Below are 27,698 nucleotides of genomic sequence, written 5' to 3' on the forward strand. Positions count from 1 at the left end.
TCCGGACAGACTCTCTTTAAAAGTCTCGACCGGGAACTTGAATCACCTATTCAGGTGTCCGGGTCCTGCTCGTAGCGGTCTCTCCTCTCCGTCGACTGGAAGCCTTTGGCGTGTGACGTAGTTAGAATTGTCACGTGGTCTAAGTCAACCAATTAGCTGAGGAGTTTCTCTCACTGGCAATCCTAATGCGGGAGATTTGAAAAAGCAAACACAGAGCGCTCTGGCATATTGATTGCCATCCTTAAGTTGAAAGGAATCCAGAATTACACATACATCTACGCGTTTCAGCCACTAAATGGCCTTTATCAAGATGTTTAATCTGGATCCTGTATTGCCTTTTTATAGTCTTATCCGTTTCCTGTTAGCCTGATTTTCATTATTTTGCAATTGGTCAATCAAAAAGTTAATTTAATAAATCGGTAATGCTTTCAAAAGTTATTTATTTAAAAGGTATTATTATATTTCATCACAAATTTACCTAAAGTAATATATACTAAACATTTAATACTTACTATAAAAAACCTTAATAGTACATACAATAAAAAAGCGCTAGGAATTGTGCTAAAAAAACTTTCAAGATAAGAGAGAATTGCCTATTTCATAAAAACAAACGACTCTTATAAATGTTTTTTATTAAAATGATAAATTCAAATGGGGCTTAAGATCAGCCAGGAGAAGGAATTAATGTATTCTAAAATTAATGTGAAGACATATATTAAAGGTACATTAAAAAACCAATGTCATTTAAACTCCCTAAAAGTAATCAAGACCAAAAATTTCATATATATAACATTAATTAAAACTAACAATATCCTAGTCTGAAAATAGATATATTAATGAACATGTCCATATTTTTAATTAATTATATGGCTACCTATTTAATGTAAAAAAGTGATTGGGTGCAAAAAGTTTTTTTAAAAATGAAACATTATTTAAAACAGCATTATCCTACTTTAAAAATAGATTTATAAATATACAAGTTCATATTTTTAGATTGTTCTATAGCTGACTGTTAATGTAAAAAGGGTTCAAGTCTAATTCCACATTTAACCCTTCCGGTACTAGTGCACCAAAGCTATAAATTAATTCTGCCTCATTATATAAGGGGCGCGATCCGATATCGATCGCAGTTTGCGGCGCAAGCGAGGGAACCGGCGTCGCCCGCAGTTTCAGCTCGCAACTCGAGCCATCCCATATAGGTCGCCGTCAGATGCTAACGTGCCGTAAGTCTCACAAACCAGCGATGTCCAGAAATCTGCGTAAGTACAAATTTCTGGCGTCGCCAGTGACTTGCGCCACGTTAGAATCTGCCGGCGCCTATAAAACCTGACTAAAGTTTAAAACACCCGCACTGTCTAACACGCCTCCCTAACATAGCCCGCACTGTCTAACATGCCTCCCTAACATAGCCCGCACTGTCTAACCCTCTATCCGCTATCCCCCCTCACTAGCCTAACAATAAAAAAGCTATTAACCCCTAAACCGCCGCTCCCGTACCCCGCCGCCAGCTATATTATATCTATAACCCCCTAAAGTGAGCCCCTAACACCGCCGCCATCTCTATTAAAATGATTAACCCCTAATTTAATCTACCTACCCCGCCGCCAGCTATGTTATCTATATTAACCCTAAGTATATTATAGTTAATATAGGTATTACATTATATATATTAACTATATTAACCCCAATTATATTAGGGTTAATATAGTTAATATAGTTACTATAGTATTTATATTAACTATATTAACTCTATCTAACCCTAACTAAATTTATATTAAATTAATCTAATTCATTTATAAACTAAAATATTCCTATTTAAATCTAAATACTTACCTATAAAATAAACCCTAAGATAGCTACAATATAATTAATAATTACATTGTAGCTATGTTAGGGTTAATATTTATTTTACAGGTAAATTGTTAATTATTTTAACTAGGTATAATAGATATTAAATAGTTATTAACTATTTAATATCTACCTAGTTAAAATAATTACCCAATTACCTGTAAAATAAATCCTAACCTAAGTTACAAATACACCTACACTATCAATAAATTTAATAAACTACTAACATCTATCTAAAAATACAATTAAATTAACTAAACTAAATTACAAAAAAAAACAAACACTAAATTACAAAAAATAAAAAAAAGATTACAAGATATTTAAGCTAATTACACCTATTCTAAGCCCCCTAATAAAATAATAAACCCCCAAAATAAAAAAAATTCCCTGCCCTATTCTAAATTTAACAAATTTCAAAGCTCTTTACCTTACCAGCCCTTAAAAGGGCCTTTTGTGGGGCATGCCCCAAAGAATTCAGCTCTTTTGCATACAACAAATACAATACCCCCCCCCCATTACAACCCACCACCCACATACCCCTATTCTAAACCCACCCAAACCCCCCTTAAAAAAGCCTAACACTACCCCCCTGAAGATCTCCCTACCTTGTCTTCACCACGCCGGGCCGAACTCCTGATCCGATCCGGGCGATGTCTTCCTCCAAGCGGCAAAGAAGAATTCTTCCTCCGGCGACGTCTTCCTCCAAGCGGCAGCAAAGTCTTCATTCTTCCGGCGGCATCTTCAATCTTCTTTCTTCGCTCCGCCGCCGCGGAGCATCCATCCCGGCCGACTGCTGAACTTGGAATGAGGTACCTTTAAATGACGTCATCCAAGATGGCGTCCGCCGAATTCCGATTGGCTGATAGGATTCTATCAGCCAATCGGAATTAAGTTAAAAAAATCTGATTGGCTGATTGAATCAGCCAATCAGATTCAAGTTCAATCTGATTGGCTGATCCAATCAGCCAATCAGATTGAGCTCGCATTCTATTGGCTGTTCCGATCAGCCAATAGAATGCAAGCTCAATCTGATTGGCTGATTGGATCAGCCAATCGGATTGAACTTGAATCTGATTGGCTGATTCAATCAGCCAATCAGATTTTTTTAACTTAATTCCGATTGGCTGATAGAATCCTATCAGCCAATCGGAATTCGGCGGACGCCATCTTGGATGACGTCATTTAAAGGTACCTCATTCCAAGTTCAGCAGTCGGCCGGGATGGATGCTCCGCGGCGGCGGAGCGAAGAAAGAAGATTGAAGATGCCGCCGGAAGAATGAAGACTTTGCTGCCACTTGGAGGAAGACGTCGCCGGAGGAAGAATTCTTCTTTGCCGCTTGGAGGAAGACATCGCCCGGATCGGATCAGGAGTTCGGCCCGGTGTGGTGAAGACAAGGTAGGGAGATCTTCAGGGGGGTAGTGTTAGGCTTTTTTAAGGGGGGTTTGGGTGGGTTTAGAATAGGGGTATGTGGGTGGTGGGTTGTAATGGGGGGGGGGTATTGTATTTGTTGTATGCAAAAGAGCTGAATTCTTTGGGGCATGCCCCACAAAAGGCCCTTTTAAGGGCTGGTAAGGTAAAGAGCTTTGAAATTTGTTAAATTTAGAATAGGGCAGGGAATTTTTTTTATTTTGGGGGTTTATTATTTTATTAGGGGGCTTAGAATAGGTGTAATTAGCTTAAATATCTTGTAATCTTTTTTTTATTTTTTGTAATTTAGTGTTTGTTTTTTTTTGTAATTTAGTTTAGTTAATTTAATTGTATTTTTAGATAGATGTTAGTAGTTTATTAAATTTATTGATAGTGTAGGTGTATTTGTAACTTAGGTTAGGATTTATTTTACAGGTAATTGGGTAATTATTTTAACTAGGTAGATATTAAATAGTTAATAACTATTTAATATCTATTATACCTAGTTAAAATAATTAACAATTTACCTGTAAAATAAATATTAACCCTAACATAGCTACAATGTAATTATTAATTATATTGTAGCTATCTTAGGGTTTATTTTATAGGTAAGTATTTAGATTTAAATAGGAATATTTTAGTTTATAAATGAATTAGATTAATTTAATATAAATTTAGTTAGGGTTAGATAGAGTTAATATAGTTAATATAAATACTATAGTAACTATATTAACTATATTAACCCTAATATAATTAGGGTTAATATAGTTAATATATATAATGTAATACCTATATTAACTATAATATACTTAGGGTTAATATAGATAATATAGCTGGCGGCGGGGTAGGTAGATTAAATTAGGGGTTAATCATTTTAATAGAGATGGCGGCGGTGTAAGGGGCTTACATTAGGGGTTAATAATTTTTATATAGGTGGCGGCGGTGTAAGGGGTCAGATTAGGGGATAGATAAGGTAGATGGCGGCGGTTTTAGAGGCTCACAGTAGGGGGTTAGTTTATGTAGATGGCGGCGGGGTCCGGGAGCGGCGGTTTAGGGGGTAATAACTTTATTAGGGATTTCGGGGGGGGGGGATCGCGGTTGACAGGGAGATAGACATTGCGCATGCGTTAGGTGTTAGGTTTATTTTAGCAGATCGCGGTTGACAGGGAGATAGACATTGCGCATGCGTTAGGTGTTAGGTTTATTTTCTAGTTAGTTTAGGGAGTTACGGGGCTCCAATAGTCAGCGTAAGGCTTCTTACGGCTGCTTTTTGTGGCGAGGTGAAAATGGAGTAAGTTTTCTCCATTTTCGCCACGTAAGTCCTTACGCTGCATATTGGATACCAAACTGCGCGGGTTTGGTATACCTGCCTATGGCCCAAAAAACTGCGGGCGACGGCAGAAATATACGGGCGTAACTTCTAGGTTACGCCGTATATGTGATACCAAATCCGCGCAAATATTGGCGTCGCCGGCTTTTGCGGGCGACGCTTTATATCGGATCGACCCCAAGATCAGTTTCTCATAGTCCCCACCCCTGCTATCTTTTTTTACTCTTTTTTTTTATACCCCACCAACTCTTTTGCTGCTGGGTCACTCACAAAATGGGCCTTAGCAGGAACATTGCTCTCCAGTCTCTGTTTAGGAAATAGGAACAAAACTGTTTTCAGAAGTAAATTATACTAAAAGTGGGCAAAACAAATAATGAAAGTTCTTTTTTAAAGGTATATATTATTATTATTATTATCATTTATTTGTATAGTGCCGCCAAATTCCATAGCGCTGGCAAAAAATACAAGTTTATTTGTTAGAGCACTACCAACCCTGCAAGCCTATAGGGCTCCATTTATTAAACAGCAGAGGATGCTTTAAAGCTACTGTAACACAGGTTTACTTATCAGAGTCTGTGTACTGCAAGTTAAAGGGACATGACACATTTTTTATTTTGTTTTCTTCTGATAGAACATACAATTTTAAGCAACTTTTCAATTTACTTCTATTATCTAATTTGCTTTGATCTCTTGATATCCTTTTTTGGAAAAAAAATAGCTAGGTAGGCTCAGGGAGAGCAATGCACTATTGGGAGCTAGAAGCTAATTGGTGGGTGCCCCTTTATGTTTCTTGTCATTAGCTCATTCAATATGTTCAGCTAGCTCCCAGTAGTGCATTGCACCTCCTTTAACAAAATATACCTGGAGAATAAAGCAAACTTGATATTATAAATAAATTGGAAATTTGTTTAAAATTGTATGCTCTGTCGGAATCAGTCATAGGCAGGACTGGTATTGAGGACAGTTTCCCAAATAGTTTTATAAGAGATTTTTAATGTATACAACAGTACTTCAATTCTTCTTTACAATATGTTATCATGGTCAATAAATAGAAAATGTAATTTTCTGTAGTAGGATTTATTTACCAAGTACTTCTATGTATTACATGTACTGCATTATTTTTGTCAGAGTTCTTATTTCTTTTTTTTATTTCATTTTAATTGAATCTGCCCAAAGTGTTCACATGGCAACTCCTGCTGCGTATTTTTCTTTATAACACTCTGTCAAACTGATTTTCTTGCAAACTACAAAAGGTCTATCAGTAAAGATGCTTTATCTTAATCTCAGATACAACTCTTTGATGTCTAGTAATTTCGCTAAACGAGGATTGCTTAGTACTGCAGTCATAGTCAGTTAAATTCCTGGCTAATTTTCTAGGAAATGAACAACAGAATAAAACACCAGAGTACAAAGATAAGATTTAGAAAGAGAAAAAAGGCATTGTTAAGTATTGTGTTGTCTAGAAATCTTTAAACAATTAAATAAACATCTACTGGGAAATTTTCCTTTTACAGACTATCCATTCCAGTTTATTCAGTGAGTTTCTACTGTCAGGTTCTTTCAATACTTTTTCCCATTTAGATTTACCAAATATTTCAGCTGTCTTGAGAGAGAAAAAAAAAAAAGATTTTGTCTGTATCTATTTTTCTCTGTGTTAGAATAATTTGTGTCACTCATATGCTTCACACAGTATCTGCAAGGTATATCAGGTATGTTTTTCCCTAATGAGCCAGGGAGTTAATGGGAGCAGACTAGTCAATAGTCTGAGCTTTAAGCAAGAGGCAATTATTATCAATTTCTCTCTGGTTCGACCTGGGAAGGGCAAGGTACAGAATAGATGGAAGTAGACACTTCCTATTACCGAATAGTGAAACTCAAATACCAGCAATTATCTAGTTTTAGCACATTAATTGGGTTCCTAACAGATGCTGTGCTTCCATATGTTCTAAGCAAGATTTCTGGTGCATTAGAGAAACCAACAATATTTATTTGCATTAGTGTTTTGTCCTTCCCTGATTAAGATATTTTGCTCTTTCTCTTGCCAATTAAAGACATACTTTCATGGGAACGCAGTCTGCAATTAATTGTACCCAATTAAAATTAGCATGCAGATCCATTTAAAGTACTGATTTTGCTTTTTGTTTTGTTTTAGTGCTTCTAAACAATAGCTTCAGTTCATGAGAAGATGGTTAGATTATCAAGTGATTGTTTTTAGTGTAAGACAGTGGCATATTTAGGTTTTGTGCTGCCCTAGGCACCTTAAAATTTTGCTAACCCCCACCCCCAGGTATATTTTAGTGAGGGTGTAGCATGACTTTTTTATATGGAATTTATAAATTAAATGTTTATATTCAAGTGCGTGTATGTGAATATGTGTGTGTTTATAGTGAGTGTGTGTAGTGCAGTGTGCATGCAGTCTGTGTATGTGTTTGTGTAGTGGGTGTGTGTGCAGTGAGTCTCAAAAAGTGCTGCTCCCCAAAAATCTGCCGCCCTAGGCAAATGCCTTGTTTGCCTAGGCCAAAATACGCCCCTGGTGTAAGATAACTATTTTATAGTTTTATTTTTGAATATAGCTTAATATCTAATAGTACAGAAAAAATAGGAGTCGTTGCACACCTAATTAATATAATAAATAATCTTCACTATGTGCTAACAGTCACAATATAAATATCTTATATAACAGAACAAGAAAAGAGCAATTGATGTATTTGTATGACCATAGGTTGCACCAAAAAAGGATTTTATTGTACATAGTGAATTTTATAGAGCACCATACAGAAAACCCACACATCATCTATGTATAGTGATGCAAAAAGTTTCTGTGAAAACTCTATTTGACTAAATTTGAGCTAATTGTAAACCAATTAATGTAGTAAGGCAGGTAAAATGGATTGTTTGGAATACACTAAAGGGGAGAAAATGTAACAGTACATGGTCTATTTAAAGGGACCGTCAACACCAGAATTTTTGTTGTTTAAAAAGATAAATAATCCTTTTATTACCCATTCTCCAGTTTTGCATAACCAACACAGTTATATTAATATACTTTTTACCTCTGTGATTGCCTTGTATCTAAGCCTCTGCAAACTGCCCCCTTATTTCAGTTCTTTTGACAGAACTGATTGGCTAAAATGCAAGTCTGACTCCTAGGTAACTTCACGTGCGTGAGCTCAATGTTAACTATATGACACACATGAACAAACGCTCCCTCTAGTGGTGTAAAACGGTCAAAATGCATTCGGATTAGAGGCAGCCTTCAAGGTCTAAGAAATTAGTATATGAGCCTAACTAGGTTTTGATTCAACTAAAAATACCAAGAGAACAAAGCAAAATTGGTGATACAAGTAATTGGAAAGTTGTTTAAAATGACATGCCCTATTTAAATCATGAAAGTTTATTTTGGATTTGACTGTCCCTTTAAAACATATTTTTGTATGATAGTACTGTACTCCTGTATGTTAGTACTGTACTGCTGACAAAAGATTGTTAATTGATACGTTTTATGATTATCCACAATAACATGGTGTTTTTAGTGTCACTTGCACTCCAGAGACAGAGCATGCCAAGTGGCAGTATTCAACTGGACTGTCCTGTATTTTATCAGGCTGTCCATTAAAATACGGTATATACAAAATACTTGACACTTAAATGCCCATTATTTTTAAAGTCAAACTTTCATGATTTAGATAGAGCATGCAATTTTAATCAACTTTCCAATGAATCATCAAATTTGCTTTGTTCTTCTGGTATTCTTTGTTAAAAGCTAAATCTAGGTAGGCTCATATGCTAATTTCTAAGCCCTTGAAGGCCACCTCTTAGTGCATGTTGACAGTTTTTCACAGCTAGACAGCGCTAGTTAATGTGTACCATATAGTTAGCATTGTGCTCACTCCATGGAGTTATTTATAGCTGCACTGATATTAATATAAAACTGGGAAATGGGTAATAAAGGGATGATCTATCTTTTTAAACAATAAACATTTTCAAGTAGACTGTCCCTTTAAGTGTCAGTTAAATGTAAAGGGCCTCCTATGCCTCTATGCTTAAAAATGTTTATGTGCATTTTCTGTTATAAAAGTATGTGGCACAGGCTGCCATTATAGGGGTGTTAATTTACTGTTGTGTGCTTCTGGCATTCAAGGGGGTCAATTCACTACTGCACATGTGCCTTACTGGCAAACAAGGGGACTGCTCACTTGTCAAAAATACACAAGGTGGGATTAAGGGGGATTCCTGAGGTTGAGCTTTTGGGGGGACATTGTGTGACCCCAGATACCACCCATGCCCATTCACCTATAGGTCATCCTTTATTTTTAATGCACATAGTTGGAAACCTTACCAACTGGCAAAAGAAGAAAATATCACTAAAACTGTGATCAAAGAAGCGTTTATTTTTACAGATACAAGTCTTTTGCATTTTTTAACCAAATTTAAAATGCATTTCAAATTAATTGCTATTTAATTTTTAATTAAAAAAAACTCACATTTGGAGAGCACTTCACTATGAAAGTGAAAGAGACCACTGTATAAATAGACAGCAATATAGATTCAGTACCCAATTACGCATCTTCCTTACAGTGCAGATGGGCAAGAGTTAATTTCTATAGCTTTATTGTTTTGCTTAATGACACATATGACAAGACTTAGAAGTCAAAATGACAAGTTTGTTATTCAAATGAAGTGTTAAAAAAACCCTGATTTTTCATTTACTCCTGTTTTCAAATTAACCATTTTCTCTTGGTATCCTATTACTTGAGAGCATACTGAGGTAGACTCAGGAATGTGGGTGTATCTTGAGGATTAATTGTAACACATTTCTATAGTATTTTAGATCTGTGCAAAATTTGTTATTTGAATATTTGTTTGTCTAAAGCCATAGTCTAAATTTGTTTGACAAAGGTCTAAATTTGCACAGATCTTTGTGTTTTACACTTTAACACTAATCTATCTGGTGCAGAAATTAGCCAAATGTTGCTACCCGTGGCCATATTTGGAATTTGTTTGAAAAAATATCTGAGAAACAAATTTTGCACATACTTAATTCCAATCTTTCCAGTTTTGATTTGAACAGTTCTCATACTGTGAACTGTGAAACTGTGTTTCTTACATATAACTGCTACAAGGTTTTATGAACCTAGACCATATATTCATATATACATCTCAACTGGCATCTGTGGTCAATTCAAAATGTATTGCACATGTGCAAGATAATGGAAGAATCAATTTTTTGCACTTTATTAACACCCTTTGGCTGTTGAAGTTAATGCGTCCATTTTGTTGTTGATGTATAGTGCAAAACCACGTAGTCAGACAAATTGCGATCACCAATGTCGATATTGTCAATGCATGGGATATGTAAATGTTCAGATGTCTGCTCATATCTAATACCCATTTTTCCCAGTTCGGAAAGTGGATTTTGATCGCTCCAATTTCATGTGAACACTAGGGATGGGTGGATGTGTTTATATTTGAATTCAAATGATAGAGCGAATGTTATTGTAGAAATTTGATTTACATAATTGAATATTGATAAGAACGAATATTCTTATAAATTCTATAATCAAATGCTATTTACAGTTTTCAAATATAACTTTTGAATTTGAATGTTTATAATTAGATCGAATGTTCACATTCAAAATTTTGAATTTAACATTTGATTTAAAGGGACACTGAACCCAATTTTTTTTCTTTTGTGATTCAGCTAGAGCATGCAATTTTAAGCAACTTTCTAATTTACTCCTATTATCAATTTTTCTTCATTCTTTTGCTTTCTTTATTTGAAAAAGAAGGCATCTAAGCTATTTTTTTGGTTCAGAACCATGGAAAGCACTTGTTTATTGGTAGGGGAATTTACCCACCAATCAGCAAGAACAACAGTGTGTTCACCAAAAATGGGCCGGCACCTAAATTTACATTCTTGCATTTCAAATTAAGATACCAAGAGAATGAAAATAATTTGATAATAGGAATAAATTATAGAGTTGCTTAAAATTGCATGCTCTATCTGAATCACGATAGAAAAAAATTGGGTTCAGTGTCCCTTTAACAAATGCTATTCAGAAGTTTAATAGTTCATGTACTAGGGAATTTAGTAAATTGATACATAATAGAAAGAAATATTTAAATTTGAATGTTTCTATTTTGAATATTGCATAATTTGAAATTTACATTTAAAGGAAGCTTTAGAAATACTATTACATTAAACAAATGTTAGAATGTTATACAAATATTTGAAATTCGAAACGAACAAATAAATGCGTTAAAATCTGTTTAATTTTTTTGAATGTTGCGAAACATTCGCCCATCCCTAGTGAACACTCCTAAAACTCCTGAAAAGTTACTATGTTTTAACAAACGATACCAAAATAAAGACGTAATTTGATAATAGAAGTCAATTGAAAAGATTTTTTTTTAATGTAAACTGTATTCGAATCAGCATAGTTTTGTTTCACTTCCATATCCTTGTATTACACTATGATGCTTAACAATCTTTTGGGATATATGGTTTTACACTAGAATTCTAGCAGGAACATCAAAGGGTTATGCAAATCAACATTAAACTTGCATAAACCACACAGAGCAGGCAATTTTAACAGTGTTAAATGGACTTAAATAAAGTTAAATGCAAGCTATAATGCCATAAAAAAATGCACACACATACTAGAGCATTTTCTCTTTTCATTTGTATGTCCATTTAATAAAACATCTAGAAGATCAATTTTAAAGGAATTTACCCTACAGTAGACTTGTTGCATCTTATTTACTGTTATGTATTTTTGCAGCCAGTGGGCTTGTAACAAGCATCCACATTCTGTAAATGCAGCATTTGCTATGCTTGGGTGGAGACATTAATCAAATGGATAATTATTTATAATCTTTGAGCAGAAAAGTGCTTGATAGATGGATGCCCTATAGACCATCTTGCCTATAATAAATTGGGACATTGAGTGTTGTCATTTAGGTCTTAGCCTAGGGTTTTCTGAGTGACTTCCTATTTTTCTTATCAACTTGTAAATCCCCCTGTCATGCACTTATAGTGTAATCTCAATGGATATTTATTTCCTGGATAATTAATTTTGATAACAAGCTGTCTGAAATTCCCTCTTTGAATTCAGTTTCCCATACGATTTATCAAACTCTCAACTCTCATCTTAATAAATTATGTGGCTAATTATAACAAAACAGTGAGCTGTCAACATGTCTCCAGGTTCTTTTAAGAGCAAATTATGCTCTTTTTTATCTCTTTATCAACCTCTCAGACCTTTAAATGAAGTCTTTGATTGGTTAGAATTATTTAGCCTCATATTGTCTTAATAGTGTTTTGCAATATATATTAAACAAATCTGCTTATGGTTGCACCAAAGCTAAGAAAGGCATATTGTGAAATAATTAAAAATATTATATAAAAATGCAAAATATTAATAAATGTAGTTTATATATATATATATATATATATATATATATATATATATATATATATATATATATATATATATATATATATATATATATATATATATATATATATATGTGTGTGTGTGTGTCTGTATGTATATATATATATATATATATGGACTAGAGAGAAATGCACTCACAGGAACGAACAACCAGCTCAAAACCATTGTTAGCCTGTTCTATAGCGATTCACCACCTAGGTGCAACTTCTTTTAGCCCAGTAATGCTTTTCACAGAGTAGAATTCTCCTTTAGTATATCAGTCTAACCCCGCCCATTACGGCCAGTCCAGCGCTGAAATACCAGGCAACTCCTCTCTGAACAAGGAACACAGCAACCCCAGACGATCGTTTCAGCCTTCATTTCTCTCTGTGTGTATTTAGTCTCCCTATGGGAAAAAGGGGCAACCAGACGTGGACTCCTTGCTCAGTGTGCTTAGGAATACTGCTACACCTCACTGACGAGGCCCAATGAAGGCCGAAACGATCATCTGGGGTTGCTGTGTTCCTTGTTCAGAGAGGAATTGCCTGGTATTTCGGCGCTTGCCTGACCGTAATAGGCGGGATCAGACTGATATACTACAGGAAAGTTCTACTCTGTGAAAAGCATTGCTGAGCTAAAAGAAGTTGCACCCAGGTGGTAAATCGCCATAGAACAGGCTAACAATGGTATTGAGCTGGTTGTTTGTTCCTGTGAGTGCATTTCTCTCTCTGTGTGTGTATATGTATATATATATATACAGGGAGTGCAGAATTATTAGGCAAGTTGTATTTTTGAGGATTAATTTTATTATTGAACAACAACAATGTTCTCAATGAACCAAAAAACTCATTAATATCAAAGCTGAATAGTTTTGGAAGTAGTTTTTAGTTTGTTTTTAGTTATAGCTATTTTAGGGGGATATCTGTGTTTGCAGGTGACTATTACTGTGCATAATTATTAGGCACCTTAACAAAAAACAAATATATACCCATTTCAATTATTTATTTTTACCAGTGAAACCAATATAACATCTCAACATTCACAAATATACATTTCTGACATTCAAAAACAAAACAAAAACAAATCAGTGACCAATATAGCCACCTTTCTTTGCAAGGACACTCAAAAGCCTGCCATCCATGTATTCTGTCAGTGTTTTGATCTGTTCACCATCAACATTGCGTGCAGCAGCAACCACAGCCTCCCAGACACTGTTCAGAGAGGTGTACTGTTTTCCCTCCTTGTAAATCTCACATTTGATGATGGACCACAGGTTCTCAATGGGGTTCAGATCAGGTGAACAAGGAGGCCATGTCATTAGATTTTCTTCTTTTATACCCTTTCTTGCCAGCCACGCTGTGGAGTACTTGGACGCGTGTGATGGAGCATTGTCCTGCATGAAAATCATGTTTTTCTTGAAGGATGCAGACTTCTTCCTGTACCACTGCTTGAAGAAGGTGTCTTCCAGAAACTGGCAGTAGGACTGGGAGTTGAGCTTGACTCCATCCTCAACCCGAAAAGGCCCCACAAGCTCATCTTTGATGATACCAGCCCAAACCAGTACTCCACCTCCACCTTGCTGGCGTCTGAGTCGGACTGGAGCTCTCTGCCCTTTACCAATCCAGCCACGGGCCCATCCATCTGGCCCATCAAGACTCACTTTCATTTCATCAGTCCATAAAACCTTAGAAAAATCAGTCTTGAGATATTTCTTGGCCCAGTCTTGACGTTTCAGCTTGTGTGTCTTGTTCAGTGGTGGTCGTCTTTCAGCCTTTCTTACCTTGGCCATGTCTATGAGTATTGCACACCTTGTGCTTTTGGGCACTCCAGTGATGTTGCAGCTCTGAATTATGGCCAAACTGGTGGCAAGTGGCTGCACGCTTGACTTTTCTCAGTTCATGGGCAGTTATTTTGCGCCTTGGTTTTTCCACACGCTTCTTGCGACCCTGTTGACTATTTTGAATGAAACGCTTGATTGTTCGATGATCACGCTTCAGAAGCTTTGCAATTTTAAGAGTGCTGCATCCCTCTGCAAGGTATCTCACTATTTTTGACTTTTCTGAGCCTGTCAAGTCCTTCTTTTGACCCATTTTGCCAAAGGAAAGGAAGTTGCCTAATAATTATGCACACCTGATATAGGGTGTTGATGTCATTAGACCACACCCCTTCTCATTACAGAGATGCACATCACCTAATATGCTTAATTGGTAGTAGGCTTTCGAGCCTATACAGCTTGGAGTAAGACAACATGCATAAAGAGGATGATGTGGTCAAAATACTCATTTGCCTAATAATTCTGCACTCCCTGTATATATATATATATATGTATATGTATATGTGTATGTGTATAAATATATATATATTTGTGTGTGTGTATAAAAATATATATAAAAGAAAGTAGCTGTAAGCGTCAGCCGGCATGTTTCCAGGCTGTTATGAGTGAGGCAAAAATAATATTGACAAATACTATAAAGAATATAATATATAGGTTATAGTTTTCACAACTCTAAAGTATGAGAAGGTCTTGTGACCCATCCTTTTAATAAAAGGTCTTAACAGTGTGTTTATTTTTGATAGGGAGCGTGATGTAGTTTTCTCGACCAAAACATTTTATTTCTTGAAACTTTTTGTCTAGTTGTTTATACATTACCATTTTTTCATCAACCATTTGACATTTAGAGGTTCATGTTATACCTTACATGAACAGACTTTCTTTTATCCTTTGAATTAAAAAATCCCATGGACATATAATCCTATTTCTGTTGAGAAAAGTTTCAGTGATCTCCAATTTTCCTTTCTATAAACCTTGGTTATGAAATAGCAATTTTGTACATTAACTACTTTCTATCTATAGTGAAACTTCATTTGAAATAGGAGATTCCCCTTTTTTATATATGTGCTCTGATAAGGTACTGGTTTTATTTTTAAATGAGATAGAGGATAGTTTAAGAAACCTTCCACATTTATTACTCTTAATTTGTTTTGTATCTAATTAGAACTTGCAATTTTTTTAGCGACAATGTAGTAAACAATGAGTCACATTTCCCTCTACGTTACACTGTTTAAGTTCCCTTAACTCAGATCCAGAATTTAAAAAAAAATCGCAATTAATGGACTGGAATCCAACTATGCAACTAAGAATAGAAGAGCATTTAAGAAGATAATCTTCAGACTTAAATGCAGGTAACAGAAAGCTTGACTTCATCCTTCTTTCCTCTTTCCACAATTTCTTCAATTTCTCTTTGGAATGAAAATCTAGGTAAATGCCTTGCTCCTGTAGTCTCTATAGTGATTTAGAATTTAGAAAGATGAGCTCTTGTTTATAGGTCACATTATTACTTAATAAAATATGTGGGTTAAAAATTGGACAAGAAACACATTATTAATAGACATAAAGGGGCCGAATTATCAGGCTCTGAATGGAGCTCGATGCCCCCTGTTTCCGGCGAGGATGACAGAAGTTATCTAAAGACCACTGCTCTGAGATGGCAGACAGAAATCAACTCAATCGAATTGACACCCCTTGCTAGCAGCTGATTGGCCACAAATCTGCAGGGTGCGGTATTGCACAAGCCGTTCTGGTGAACGGCTTGTGCAATGATAAATGCCAACAGCGTATGTCGGCATTTATCAATGAGCAGTGGACATGATACGCTCTATCGTATCATGTCCGCTCACACTTTGATAAATATGCCCCAAAGAATAGAAAAGATGTGTATATCACAACTAAAAGACAAGCCACCTACAATGACCCAAATATGACTTCTCATTCAACATCCATATCTTTCATCACCTTCAAAAGTAGGTTAGGGCAAATAAGCTACAAGTCCAGAGCAAGTAACTTAAAAAAAAAAGAATAAAATAAGTCAAGTGATCTTATGATTTTTTGAGCCATTCAGAATTCATATGTAATTCACTAAGGGTTGCATCTGCTATTCTGCATTTTCTTTAATTCATAGGCATTCTGAGCTTTAAAAGGCAAACGTATATTGCTTAACTTTTGAATAAATTATTGAGATTCTAATCGTAGACTATTTCAAAGAGCTTATCCCTAAAAAAATAAATAAAAATAAATAAATGGGAAACCAGGTTCTATACATGGTCCTTTTATGCTGGCTTTTAGGCAATCTCATTCTACATTTTAAGTATTTTAGCTGAAAAACTAATATATATTATCTATGATAAAGTTTTTTGTAAGCTTTTTTTAAAATATATTTTATCTGAAAAACAATGTGATTTTGTAATATTGTGCAGAGTTAAAATATATGGAGACTGAATTTCCTGTGGTTCAAACACACCTTTCTTTTTTCTTATTTTTATTTTCTCTTAACTCATGTTTTCATGGATGTAATATTTTCCTATTGTGTTTATTTTTACAAGTACATCATATTTTTGTTTTTTCTAGAAGTAAATAACACTAGCAAAATCTCGGACTTCTTAATAAACTGTATTTCTCCGGTTACATACTGGAAATTCTACAAACAGCCTTTAGAAATCTCTCTGTTTCATAATTTAGCATCTATTTCTTTTTATCCTGTATCAAAAATTGTGCAAAAACAAAAATATAACTGAAAGATTTGCTGTTTGAGTCTAATCCAGCTGTTGTAATTTTTATTTTTAGAATTATTTTAAAATAATTTTTTAAACCATACTTACAAATAAAGTTCAGCACTGCAATATATGAACAGCTCACGCAGCATGGTACAGTATATCAATTATTTTCTAATAGTCTGGAAAGCTAATAACAGATTTTATCTCCAAAAAAATCTTAATTGGTGTCTTTGGGTATTTTTGCAGTTAATTCTCTGAGAAATATTTCACAGAATTAAAAAAAAAAAATGGAAAGAAGAAGAATACAAGATTACAAGCATTCTGTATAATGGTTCAATTCATTTCTGCATATCTCTCAAATCCATAATTAACCCCTTGAATGCCAGAGAAGGCACAATACATTTACGATTTTAAAACAAAATATGACCTAGATTACAAGTGTTGGTTATGGCTTTACTACTAAAAAATTGGCCTTTGGGAGAGGAATAATCAGCTTAACCGTATTACAAGTTGAGGCGGTACGGCTATACCGCTAGCATTTTAACCTATACCACAACGATCCATTCCACACTCAAAAAAATGGCTTCTTAGCGTGGAATATTCAGCTCACCTATATTACAGGTTGTGCGGTATGGCTATTCCGCTAGCATTATAGTTTATACCGCCGCAATCCATTCCAGTAGTTATGGATTTTGCGAAACAAAAATGTTTCACAAAACTCATAACAAAAATATTATAAAGTACACTAACACCCATAAACTACATATTAACCCCTAAACCACCATTCCCATATTAACCCCTAAACCACCACTCCCAGCATGGCAAATACTATAATAAACCTAATAACCCCTAATCTGCCGCCCAACCACATCACCAGCATATAAAGTTCTACCCTTCATTAATGGGTATGCCTCATTATCATCAGAATTTCCTTGACCATCTGTATACTTTTCATAATGATACTATGTGTGGAAAGCTTCCCTTTGCCTGGCAATTTGAACACAGAACCCTAACAATCCTCACATCCCTACACATTGGTGGACCCTCACTGAATACTCTAGATGTTGCTCCTGTTATCTGTATTCCTACTTGTACTGGTCACAGTTTAGCCAGTATCAACTTTTAAGCTTATTTTCCAAAATGTAGTACACTTGAAGACTTCCATAGACAAACACTTAATGCAGTTCCTGAAACATTGTGGTCCCATTCAGTTTCTTGACTACTCCAAATGCATGGATCAAATATGTATCCTCTAACATTGTCAGCATTGATGTGGCAGATAATTCACACAAAAGCATCTTGCACTGAGTTGCTTTTATATGACATGTTTTTGTACTTGTCTTTAAGATTTAATTTTACCCTTCTTGACAAATATTTATACTGTCTTTTAAATATGGGCTGTGAACATTCTAACTCTGATTTTGTTTTTTCCAATAAAGACCAAGATCTCTCAAGAACTGCTGTGCCAGCTTAAAGTTTTTACTCAGTTCAATATTCGGCTTTCTTTCCCCCACCCTCTTCTGAAACTTCAGATACTCTCCCTCCTGAGGTCACTCCATCATTTGGTTTTACTACAAAATTTGGCTAAGCCAAGTATTAAAATCATCTATAATAATGGAATTTGACAACTTTCAATCTGTTTTAATTAATGAATTCAAAGCCCTGCATATTCTCAAAGGTTTAATCCATACCTTCCATGTGGATGTACATCAATCAATGGGTGATTCCCTACTGCTTCCTCAACCTTCTCAAATTCCAATACCCAGATTTCTACGGGTCCCTTTTGGAACTTCATAATCATAGAACACTTTTTGTCTAACTCTTCATTCTCAGTTGTACTTCTCCCCTTTCTCAGTTGTACTTCTCCCCTTTCAGAAGCTATCAATCCTTCTGCTCCAAATTTAAGACACATATAGAGCATCTTAGTGTTCTTTGCAAGATATTTCTCTAACACTTTAGAGAGTAATATTTTTCTCACCCATCTTTTATCTCACTGTGCATAAATAGGTTTCAGTGGAGTCATTATGCTTTTCTTACAGTTAATTAACACAGTTAGTCACATGCCTGTGGGAATTTTCCTGAGAGGAGATGCATTTATGACCATATTAACCACATGTGGTGCAGGGTCATTGACCAATCTTTTTTAATTTTACAATACCAAGACCTATAAACTACAGTTATCCTTTCAGTGGCTATTTGAAGCATCAGGGGCTTTATTTTGTCTTCTGGTTGCTGTTTGTTCTGTCAGTATAGTCAAAATCTGTCTATACTCCTTAGCTATTACAACATGAGTTTTTCCCTGAAATGTTCCAGAAGTGCCTTGCCTTTATCCAGCTACCTACACTATTTGCAATGCTAGTATGAATGTTATATGTTTTACAACTAAGTCTTCAGATTGGATGATTCAAGAGTGTGAAGTTCAGGTTTTTGGGCCTAAAATCTTAAATTATGAGTAACTTTTTTTTTTTTTTATCCTTTGACATCAGTATGTTTTTTTATTTATTAAGGCTGTCATCCTTGAAATCAATGTTATTTACTTCAGCTTGGCCTCCTTTCTTCGTGCAGAAAAGACACTACAGCCATTGGTATATCAGTTCATCTTGTTCTTGTGGTAGCCATTCCTGTTTTACTTCACACAACTCATAATCAAGCTTCCTCTTAAGTCATGGCCATATAATTTGTCAGCTCACATTCTTCCTCTTGAGCCTCAGGAGAAAGGAAGGATCTTTTAGGATCTGCCAAAGACTGTCCCTGTAGTCAAAAAGGCTTTACACCTCTATCCATCTTGTAAGCCTGCCTCCTGTTGGTGGCTGTTACATTAAATTATAAAGGTATTGGTGCTCTTTCAGCCCAAATAAAGCAGAATATAAAGAAACATATAATAGGTACACAATCCAATTTCAACCCACACCTACCACCTTTGATCCAGAGATCCCTCATAAAGTACTTACCATGCTGTGAAATACCTTTTTGTTTCTGATATTCACCTTTGTTAAATCTATCTCTTGTCTGGGATCTGAGCCTATTCAGTTTTTGAGCACAGTCCATTGGGCAGTTATTACTTCTTTTTTAATATTAATACTTCTAGTTTTCTTTGGGCTTTAAGTATTTCCAATTTCTTGACCTACTTTAAAGCCTAGCCTTGAGTCTACGATCAGGTTGATTGACACCCCCTGCTAGCGGTCGCAAATCTGCAGGGGGTGGTATTTCACCAGCAGTTCACAAGAACTGCTGGTGCAATGATAAAAGCAGACAGCGTACATATGCTTCCTGCATTTATCGATGTGCAGCGGACATGATCCGCTATATGGGATCATGTCCGCTTGCACCATAATAAATAGGCCCTTTAGTCTGAACTTCAAATGAGAAGTAGATTTTTTTCTGACAAATGTCAGTTATGTCTATTTCCACTCCCCTTGTGTCATGTGACAGTCATCTGCCAATCACAAATGCATATATGTATATTCTGTGAATTATTGCACATGCTCAGTAGGAGCTGGTATATTAAAAAATGTAAATATAAAAAGACTATGCACATTTTGTTAATATAAGCAAATTGGAAAGTAGTTTAAAATTACATGTTCTATCTGAATCATGAAAGTTTAATTTTGACTTGAGTGTTCCTTTAAAGGAACATTAAACACTAAGGCCTAGATTTGGAGTTCGGCGGTAAATGGGCTGCTAACGCTCCGCGGGCTTTTTTCTGGCCGCACCATAAATTTAACTCTGGTATCGAGAGTTCAAACAAATGCTGCGTTAGGCTCCAAAAAAGGAGCGTAGAGCATTTTTACCGCAAATGCAACTCTCGATACCAGAGTTGCTTACGGACGCGGCCGGCCTCAAAAACGTGCTCGTGCACGATTCCCCCATAGGAAACAATGGGGCTGTTTGAGCTTAAAAAAAACCTAACACCTGCAAAAAAGCAGCGTTCAGCTCCTAACGCAGCCCCATTGTTTCCTATGGGGAAACACTTCCTACGTCTGCACCTAACACTCTAACATGTACCCCGAGTCTAAACACCCCTAGCCTTACACTTATTAACCCCTAATCTGCCGCCCCCGCTATCGCTGACCCCTGCATATTTTTTTAAACCCCTAATCTGCCGCTCCGTAAACCGCCGCAACCTACGTTATCCCTATGTACCCCTAATCTGCTGCCCTAACATCGCCGACCCCTATATTATATTTATTAACCCCTAATCTGCCGCCCCCAACGTCGCCTCCACCTAACTACACTTATTAACCCCTAATCTGCCGACCGGACCTGAGCGCTACTATAATAAAGTTATTAACCCCTAATCCGCCTCACTAACCCTATCATAAATAGTATTAACCCCTAATCTGCCCTCCCTAACATCGCCGACACCTAACTTCAATTATTAACCCCTAATCTGCCGACCGGAGCTCACCGCTATTCTAATAAATGTATTAACCCCTAAAGCTAAGTCTAACCCTAACACTAACACCCCCCTAAGTTAAATATAATTTTTATCTAACGAAATAAATTAACTCTTATTAAATAAATGATTCCTATTTAAAGCTAAATACTTACCTGTAAAATACATCCTAATATAGCTACAATATAAATTATAATTATATTATAGCTATTTTAGGATTAATATTTATTTTACAGGCAACTTTGTAATTATTTTAACCAGGTACAATAGCTATTAAATAGTTAATAACTATTTAATAGTTACCTAGTTAAAATAATAACAAAATTACCTGTAAAATAAGTCCTAACCTAAGTTATAATTAAACCTAACACTACCCTATCAATAAAATAATTAAATAAACTACCTACAATTACCTACAATTAACCTAACACTACACTATCAATAAATTAATTAAACACAATTCCTACAAATAAATACAATTAAATAAACTAGCTAAAGTACAAAAAATAAAAAAGATCTAAGTTACAGAAAATAAAAAAATATTTACAAACATAATAAAAATATTACAACAATTTTAAACTAATTACACCTACTCTAAGCCCCCTAATAAAATAACAAAGCCCCCCAAAATAAAAAATTCCCTACCCTATTCTAAATTAAAAAAGTTACAAGCTCTTTTACCTTACCAGCCCTGAACAGGGCCCTTTGCGGGGCATGCCCCAAGAATTTCAGCTCTTTTGCCTGTAAAAAAAACACATACAATACCCCCCCCCAACATTACAACCCACCACCCACATACCCCTAATCTAACCCAAACCCCCCTTAAATAAACCTAACACTAAGCCCCTGAAGATCTTCCTACCTTGTCTTCACCATACCAGGTTCACCGATCCGTCCTGAAGAGCTCCTCCGATGTCCTGATCCAAGCCCAAGCGGGGGCTGAAGAGGTCCATGATCCGGTCAAAGTCTTCATCCAAGCGGGGCAGAAGAGGATCTTCCATCCGATTGAAGTCATCATCCAGGCGGCATCTTCGATCTTCTTCCATCCGGAGCGAAGCGGCAGGATCCTGAAGACATCCAGCGCGGAACATCCATCCGGACCAACGACTGAACGACGAATGACTGTTCCTTTAAGGGACATCATCCAAGATGGCGTCCCTCGAATTCCGATTGGCTGATAGGATTCTATCAGCCAATCGGAATTAAGGTAATAATTTTCTGATTGGCTGATGGAATCAGCCAATCAGAATCTAGTTCAATCCGATTGGCCGATCCAATCAGCCAATCAGATTGAGCTCGCATTCTATTGGCTGATCGGAACAGCCAATAGAATGCGAGCTCAATCTGATTGGCTGATTGGATCAGCCAATCGGATTGAACTTGATTCTGATTGGCTGATTCCATCAGCCAATCAGAAAATTCCTACCTTAATTCCGATTGGCTGATAGAATCCTATCAGCCAATCGGAATTCGAGGGACGCCATCTTGGATGACGTCCCTTAAAGGAACAGTCATTCGTCGTTCAGTCGTCGGTCCGGATGGATGTTCCGCGCTGGATGTCTTCAGGATCCTGCCGCTTCGCTCCGGATGGAAGAAGATCGAAGATGCCGCCTGGATGATGACTTCAATCGGATGGAAGATCCTCTTCTGCCCCGCTTGGATGAAGACTTTGACCGGATCATGGACCTCTTCAGCCCCCGCTTGGGCTTGGATCAGGACATCGGAGGAGCTCTTCAGGACGGATCGGTGAACCTGGTATGGTGAAGACAAGGTAGGAAGATCTTCAGGGGCTTAGTGTTAGGTTTATTTAAGGGGGGTTTGGGTTAGATTAGGGGTATGTGGGTGGTGGGTTGTAATGTTGGGGGGGGGTATTGTATGTGTTTTTTTTACAGGCAAAAGAGCTGAAATTCTTGGGGCATGCCCCGCAAAGGGCCCTGTTCAGGGCTGGTAAGGTAAAAGAGCTTGTAACTTTTTTAATTTAGAATAGGGTAGGGATTTTTTTATTTTGGGGGGCTTTGTTATTTTATTAGGGGGCTTAGAGTAGGTGTAATTAGTTTAAAATTGTTGTAATATTTTTATTATGTTTGTAAATATTTTTTTATTTTCTGTAACTTAGATCTTTTTTATTTTTTGTACTTTAGCTAGTTTATTTAATTGTATTTATTTGTAGGAATTGTGTTTAATTAATTTATTGATAGTGTAGTGTTAGGTTAATTGTAGGTAATTGTAGGTAGTTTATTTAATGATTTTATTGATAGGGTAGTGTTAGGTTTAATTATAACTTAGGTTAGGATTTATTTTACAGGTAAATTTGTTATTATTTTAACTAGGTAACTATTAAATAGTTCTTAACTATTTAATAGCTATTGTACCTGGTTAAAATAATAACAAAGTTGCCTGTAAAATAAATATTAATCCTAAAATAGCTATAATATAATTATAATTTATATTGTAGCTATATTAGGATTTATTTTACAGGTAAGTATTTAGCTTTAAATAGGAATCATTTATTTAATAAGAGTTAATTTATTTCGTTAGATTTAAATTATATTTAACTTAGGGGGGTGTTAGTGTTAGTGTTAGACTTAGCTTTAGGGGTTAATACATTTATTAGAATAGCGGTGAGCTCCGGTCGGCAGATTAGGGGTTAATAATTGAAGTTAGGTGTCGGCGATGTTAGGGAGGGCAGATTAGGGGTTAATACTATTTATGATAGGGTTAGTGAGGCGGGTTAGGGGTTAATAACTTTATTATAGTAGCGCTCAGGTCCGCTCGGCAGATTAGGGGTTAATAAGTGTAGGCAGGTGTCGGCGACGTTGAGGGGGGCAGATTAGGGGTTAATAAATATAATATAGGGGTCGGCGATGTTAGGGGCAGCAGATTAGGGGTACATAGGGATAACGTAGGTGGCGGCGATTTGCGGTCGGAAGATTAGGGGTTAATTATTTTAAGTAGCTGGCGGCGACGTTGTGGGGGGCAAGTTAGGGGTTAATAAATGTAATACAGGGGTCGGCGGGGTTAGGGGCAGCAGATTAGGGGTACATAAATATAACGTAGGTGGCGGTCGGCAGATTAGGGGTTAAAAATTTTAATCGAGTGGCGGCGGTGTGGGGGGAGCTCGGTTTAGGGGTACATAGGTAGTTTATGGGTGTTAGTGTACTTTAGGGTACAGTAGTTAAGAGCTTTATAAACCGGCGTTAGCCAGAAAGCTCTTAACTCCTGCTATTTTCAGGCGGCTGGAATTTTGTCGTTAGAGCTCTAACGCTCACTTCAGAAACAACTCTAAATACCAGCGTTAGAAAGATCCCATTGAAAAGATAGGCTACGCAAATGGCGTAGGGGGATCTGCGGTATGGAAAAGTCGCGGCTGAAAAGTGAGCGTTAGACCCTTTAATCACTGACTCCAAATACCAGCGGGCGGCCAAAACCAGCGTTAGGAGCCTCTAACGCTGGTTTTGACGGCTACCGCCGAACTCAAAATCTAGGCCTAAATAAATACTACATAGAATAATGCATTCAAAGAAACGATTAGTCTGAGAATAACATGTAGATGTATTTTTTAAACTTTCATTAGTTGTTTAAATAGTGACAAAATAAGTTTAAAGTTTTGGTGTCTATAAAACAATGGGAGCTGCCATGTTGTAACTTAGGTTACCATCTCTGCTGTGGCCAACTAGTGACAGTTATAAATAGGTCACATGAAACGGCGCCATTATCGGATAATCGGTACAACTGACATCCAACCGCCTACGGGTTCCATACACCCCTCTCTTATCCACCGTTATACTACTGGAAGCGGAGGATCACTTGCCGTGGTTTGTCTACTGGGCGACTTATGGTTCCAGCTTGCTGATATTGCACCTGGAGGTGCTTTGTTTCCTGTGAGTATACCCATTAGGGCTATATTCTCCCTGGGCTCAAACAATACTAGGCCATGTTGGTTTGCCTCTCTCTTTTCTAGGCATAGGATCTTAGGCTCTCAAGGAACACCGACTGGATCTATTTGGAGGTATATCAGTGAGCTGAACTACTGTGAAGTTTCAGCCTGCCCCACTAGCACCACCTGGGTGCTTGACGTTTGTGAGTATATATAGTGCCTTCTATATATTTATTTCTTTGTTTTGGTGGTACTGGGCCATGGTGGCGCCTCTGTGTTCTTCTATTTGCAGTATCTAACCATCAGGACGACCATCCTTTGACAGAGTGCTGCCGCCAGATAGTGGGACTTGATTGATGAATGGACATTAACATACCTATACCTACTGTATAGTTCACTGTTCTGTTGTTTTATCCTGTGTTACTGTGTGTATTGTTTTATGTCTAGGTTCTAGACTATTTATCTATCCGATTTTTTGGCAACTGGGAGGCGCACCCTAAAGGGTGTGGTGTGCATTTGTGTATACCACTCCCCACATTATATTAAGTACACTAGTGTTTAAAATGCAAAGCGTAATTGTTTTTTCGTAAAATGGGCTAAATATTAACTTTCCATGGGAGTGTATGAAATTGCCAAATCCCAGCATATTTCTGTAAACATTTGCACCCACAGATCTCACTGTTTTTTCTCGCAAAGTAAAAGTGGTGAGATTTTATCAAAACTCTCAAAACACTTTGCATACAAAATAACACTGGTCTTAAGGTAAAGTACACTGTAAACAGCGTAATTGCATTTTTATCATGTGTAATATTAAAGGGGCATGAAACCCCAAATTTTTCTTTCATGATTCAGACAGAGAATACAATTTAAAAAAAGTTTCAAATTTACTTCTATTATCAAATTTGCTTTGTTCTCATGTTATTCTTCATTTAAGAGTTATCTAGATAGGTAGCGTGCACATGTCTGAAGTGCTACATGACAGGAATTAGTGCTCTAGCTAATGTATAACATTGTCTTACAAACTGCTTCCATATAGTGCTGCGGACACATGCACACTCCTGAACTGACTTTCCTGCTTTTCAACAAAGTATAACAAGAAAACAAAGAATTACATTTGAAAGTTGTTTAAAATTAAATGTTCTACCTGAATCATGAAAGAAAATTTGGGGTTTATGTCCCTTTAAAGTTTAAACTTACGCTGGGTTCTCTTTGTGTACTTCGTTCTCTATTGCAAACTTTTACATAGCAGAAAGGTCTCATTATTTCTATGGGAGATATTTTGCCACTCGCTGGGACAGCCCCCTATTTTTTATAGAATTCCATGAGTACTGCCCCTGCGAGTGTTAGACTGGAAAACCAGATTAGGTTGGCAATTTTTTTAGAATCTGCCCTTAAATGAGGATCTGACAGACCGCATTCTAAGAGCCTGGTTACAGATTTTTAACCTAAACCTCGGCTAATCATAAGGGATTCATAAATAATCTATTGTTTCACTGAATTATTTTGTCTTGCGGTTGTGTCATGCCATCTCAAAGCTGATAAGGTTGTCTCGTTTTTTATTTTCCTTTTTGTGTGTGTGCATATGTTACAGTAGACTGTTTATAAAGGGTATATTATTCCATTTGAATTAGTTTGTTTCCTAAGGTTTGAATACTCTTTAGGGATGTCTGTATCCTTAACATTTGGAGGCCCATTTATCAAGCTACGTATGGAGCTTGTGGGCCAGTGTTTGAGGCGGACAAGAATCGCCACAATTCAACCCGATCGAATACGATCGGGTTGATTGACACTCCCTGCTGGCGGCTGATTGGCCCCGAGTCTGCAGGGTGCAATGCTGAATACGGAGAGCGTATTGCTCTCCGCATTCAGCGATGTCTGTCGGACCTGATCCGCACTGTCAGTTCAGGTCCGACAGGCATTTGATAATTCGGCCTCTTGAACTTGATCTAAAAGGTAAGAGGTCTAGTGATGTGAGACAATGTGGCTCCATTCATTATAATGGAGCAGAACTCACAACTTGTGGTTGTTATAAGGGGGGGTCTAAATTCTACAATTTTTTTTTTTTCCTCATGAGATTTTAGGTTTTTATATGGGTTTCATTGAACCTATTATTTGAGCGGCATGGACCCACTAATCAGCAGCTAGCTCCCAGTAGTGCATTGCTGCTCCTGAGCCTACCTTAGTATGCTTTTCAACAAAAGATACCAAGCGTACAAAGCTAATTATATAACAGAAGCAGATTTAGAAAGTTGTTTAAAATGACACGCTCTAGCTTAATCATGAAAGAAAAGGTTGAAGTTTCCTGTCCTTATATTCTTATTCTTCGTTCTCTTTTTGTTTCTTCATGTACATTTAAGATTCTCTTTTTTTCTGTCCCACTGTACCCTAGGGTGGAATGATTGCCCTGTTGCTTTGTATCCTGTGCTTGCTACTCATCCTATACACAAGACGCCGCTGGTGCAAGAGGAGAAGGGCTCCACAACCCCAGAAAAGTGCAAGTGCAGAGGCAGCCAATGAGATCCATTACATTCCATCTGTACTAATTGGAGGTGGACATGGAAGAGAGAGTCTACGTAATGCACGGGGTCAAACCTCACATCCTGGTGGCACCTTAAGTATCCGTGAGACACCAATTCTAGATGGCTATGAATATGATGTCACTGAACTTCGTCACCACCTTCAGCGGGAGTGCATGAATGGTGGGGAAGACTTTAGTAGCCAAGTTACCCGCACCCTGGACTCCCTTCAGGGATGCAATGAGAAGAGCTCCATAGATCTCACTCCAGGTGTGTACCCAGATATATACTTCTTAGCACTGACACTCAACAGACTCCAGGCCAAATGTCTGTAAA

General features: G+C 36.7%; 1 protein-coding gene across 1 annotated transcript in view; it reads left to right on the top strand.

The window, feature by feature from the left end:
- The window catches only part of ASTN1 (astrotactin 1), an 896,761-nt gene that overhangs the window by 366,725 nt on the left and 502,338 nt on the right, over window positions 1-27,698 (top strand). Inside the window, exon 3 of the mRNA XM_053693303.1 lies at window positions 27,236-27,632. Within this exon, the coding sequence (XP_053549278.1) occupies window positions 27,236-27,632 (397 nt within the window). The remainder of the gene's footprint in view (window positions 1-27,235; window positions 27,633-27,698) is intronic.

The sequence above is a fragment of the Bombina bombina genome, chromosome 10, assembly GCF_027579735.1.
Source record: "Bombina bombina isolate aBomBom1 chromosome 10, aBomBom1.pri, whole genome shotgun sequence".
Classification (NCBI taxonomy): domain Eukaryota; kingdom Metazoa; phylum Chordata; class Amphibia; order Anura; family Bombinatoridae; genus Bombina; species Bombina bombina.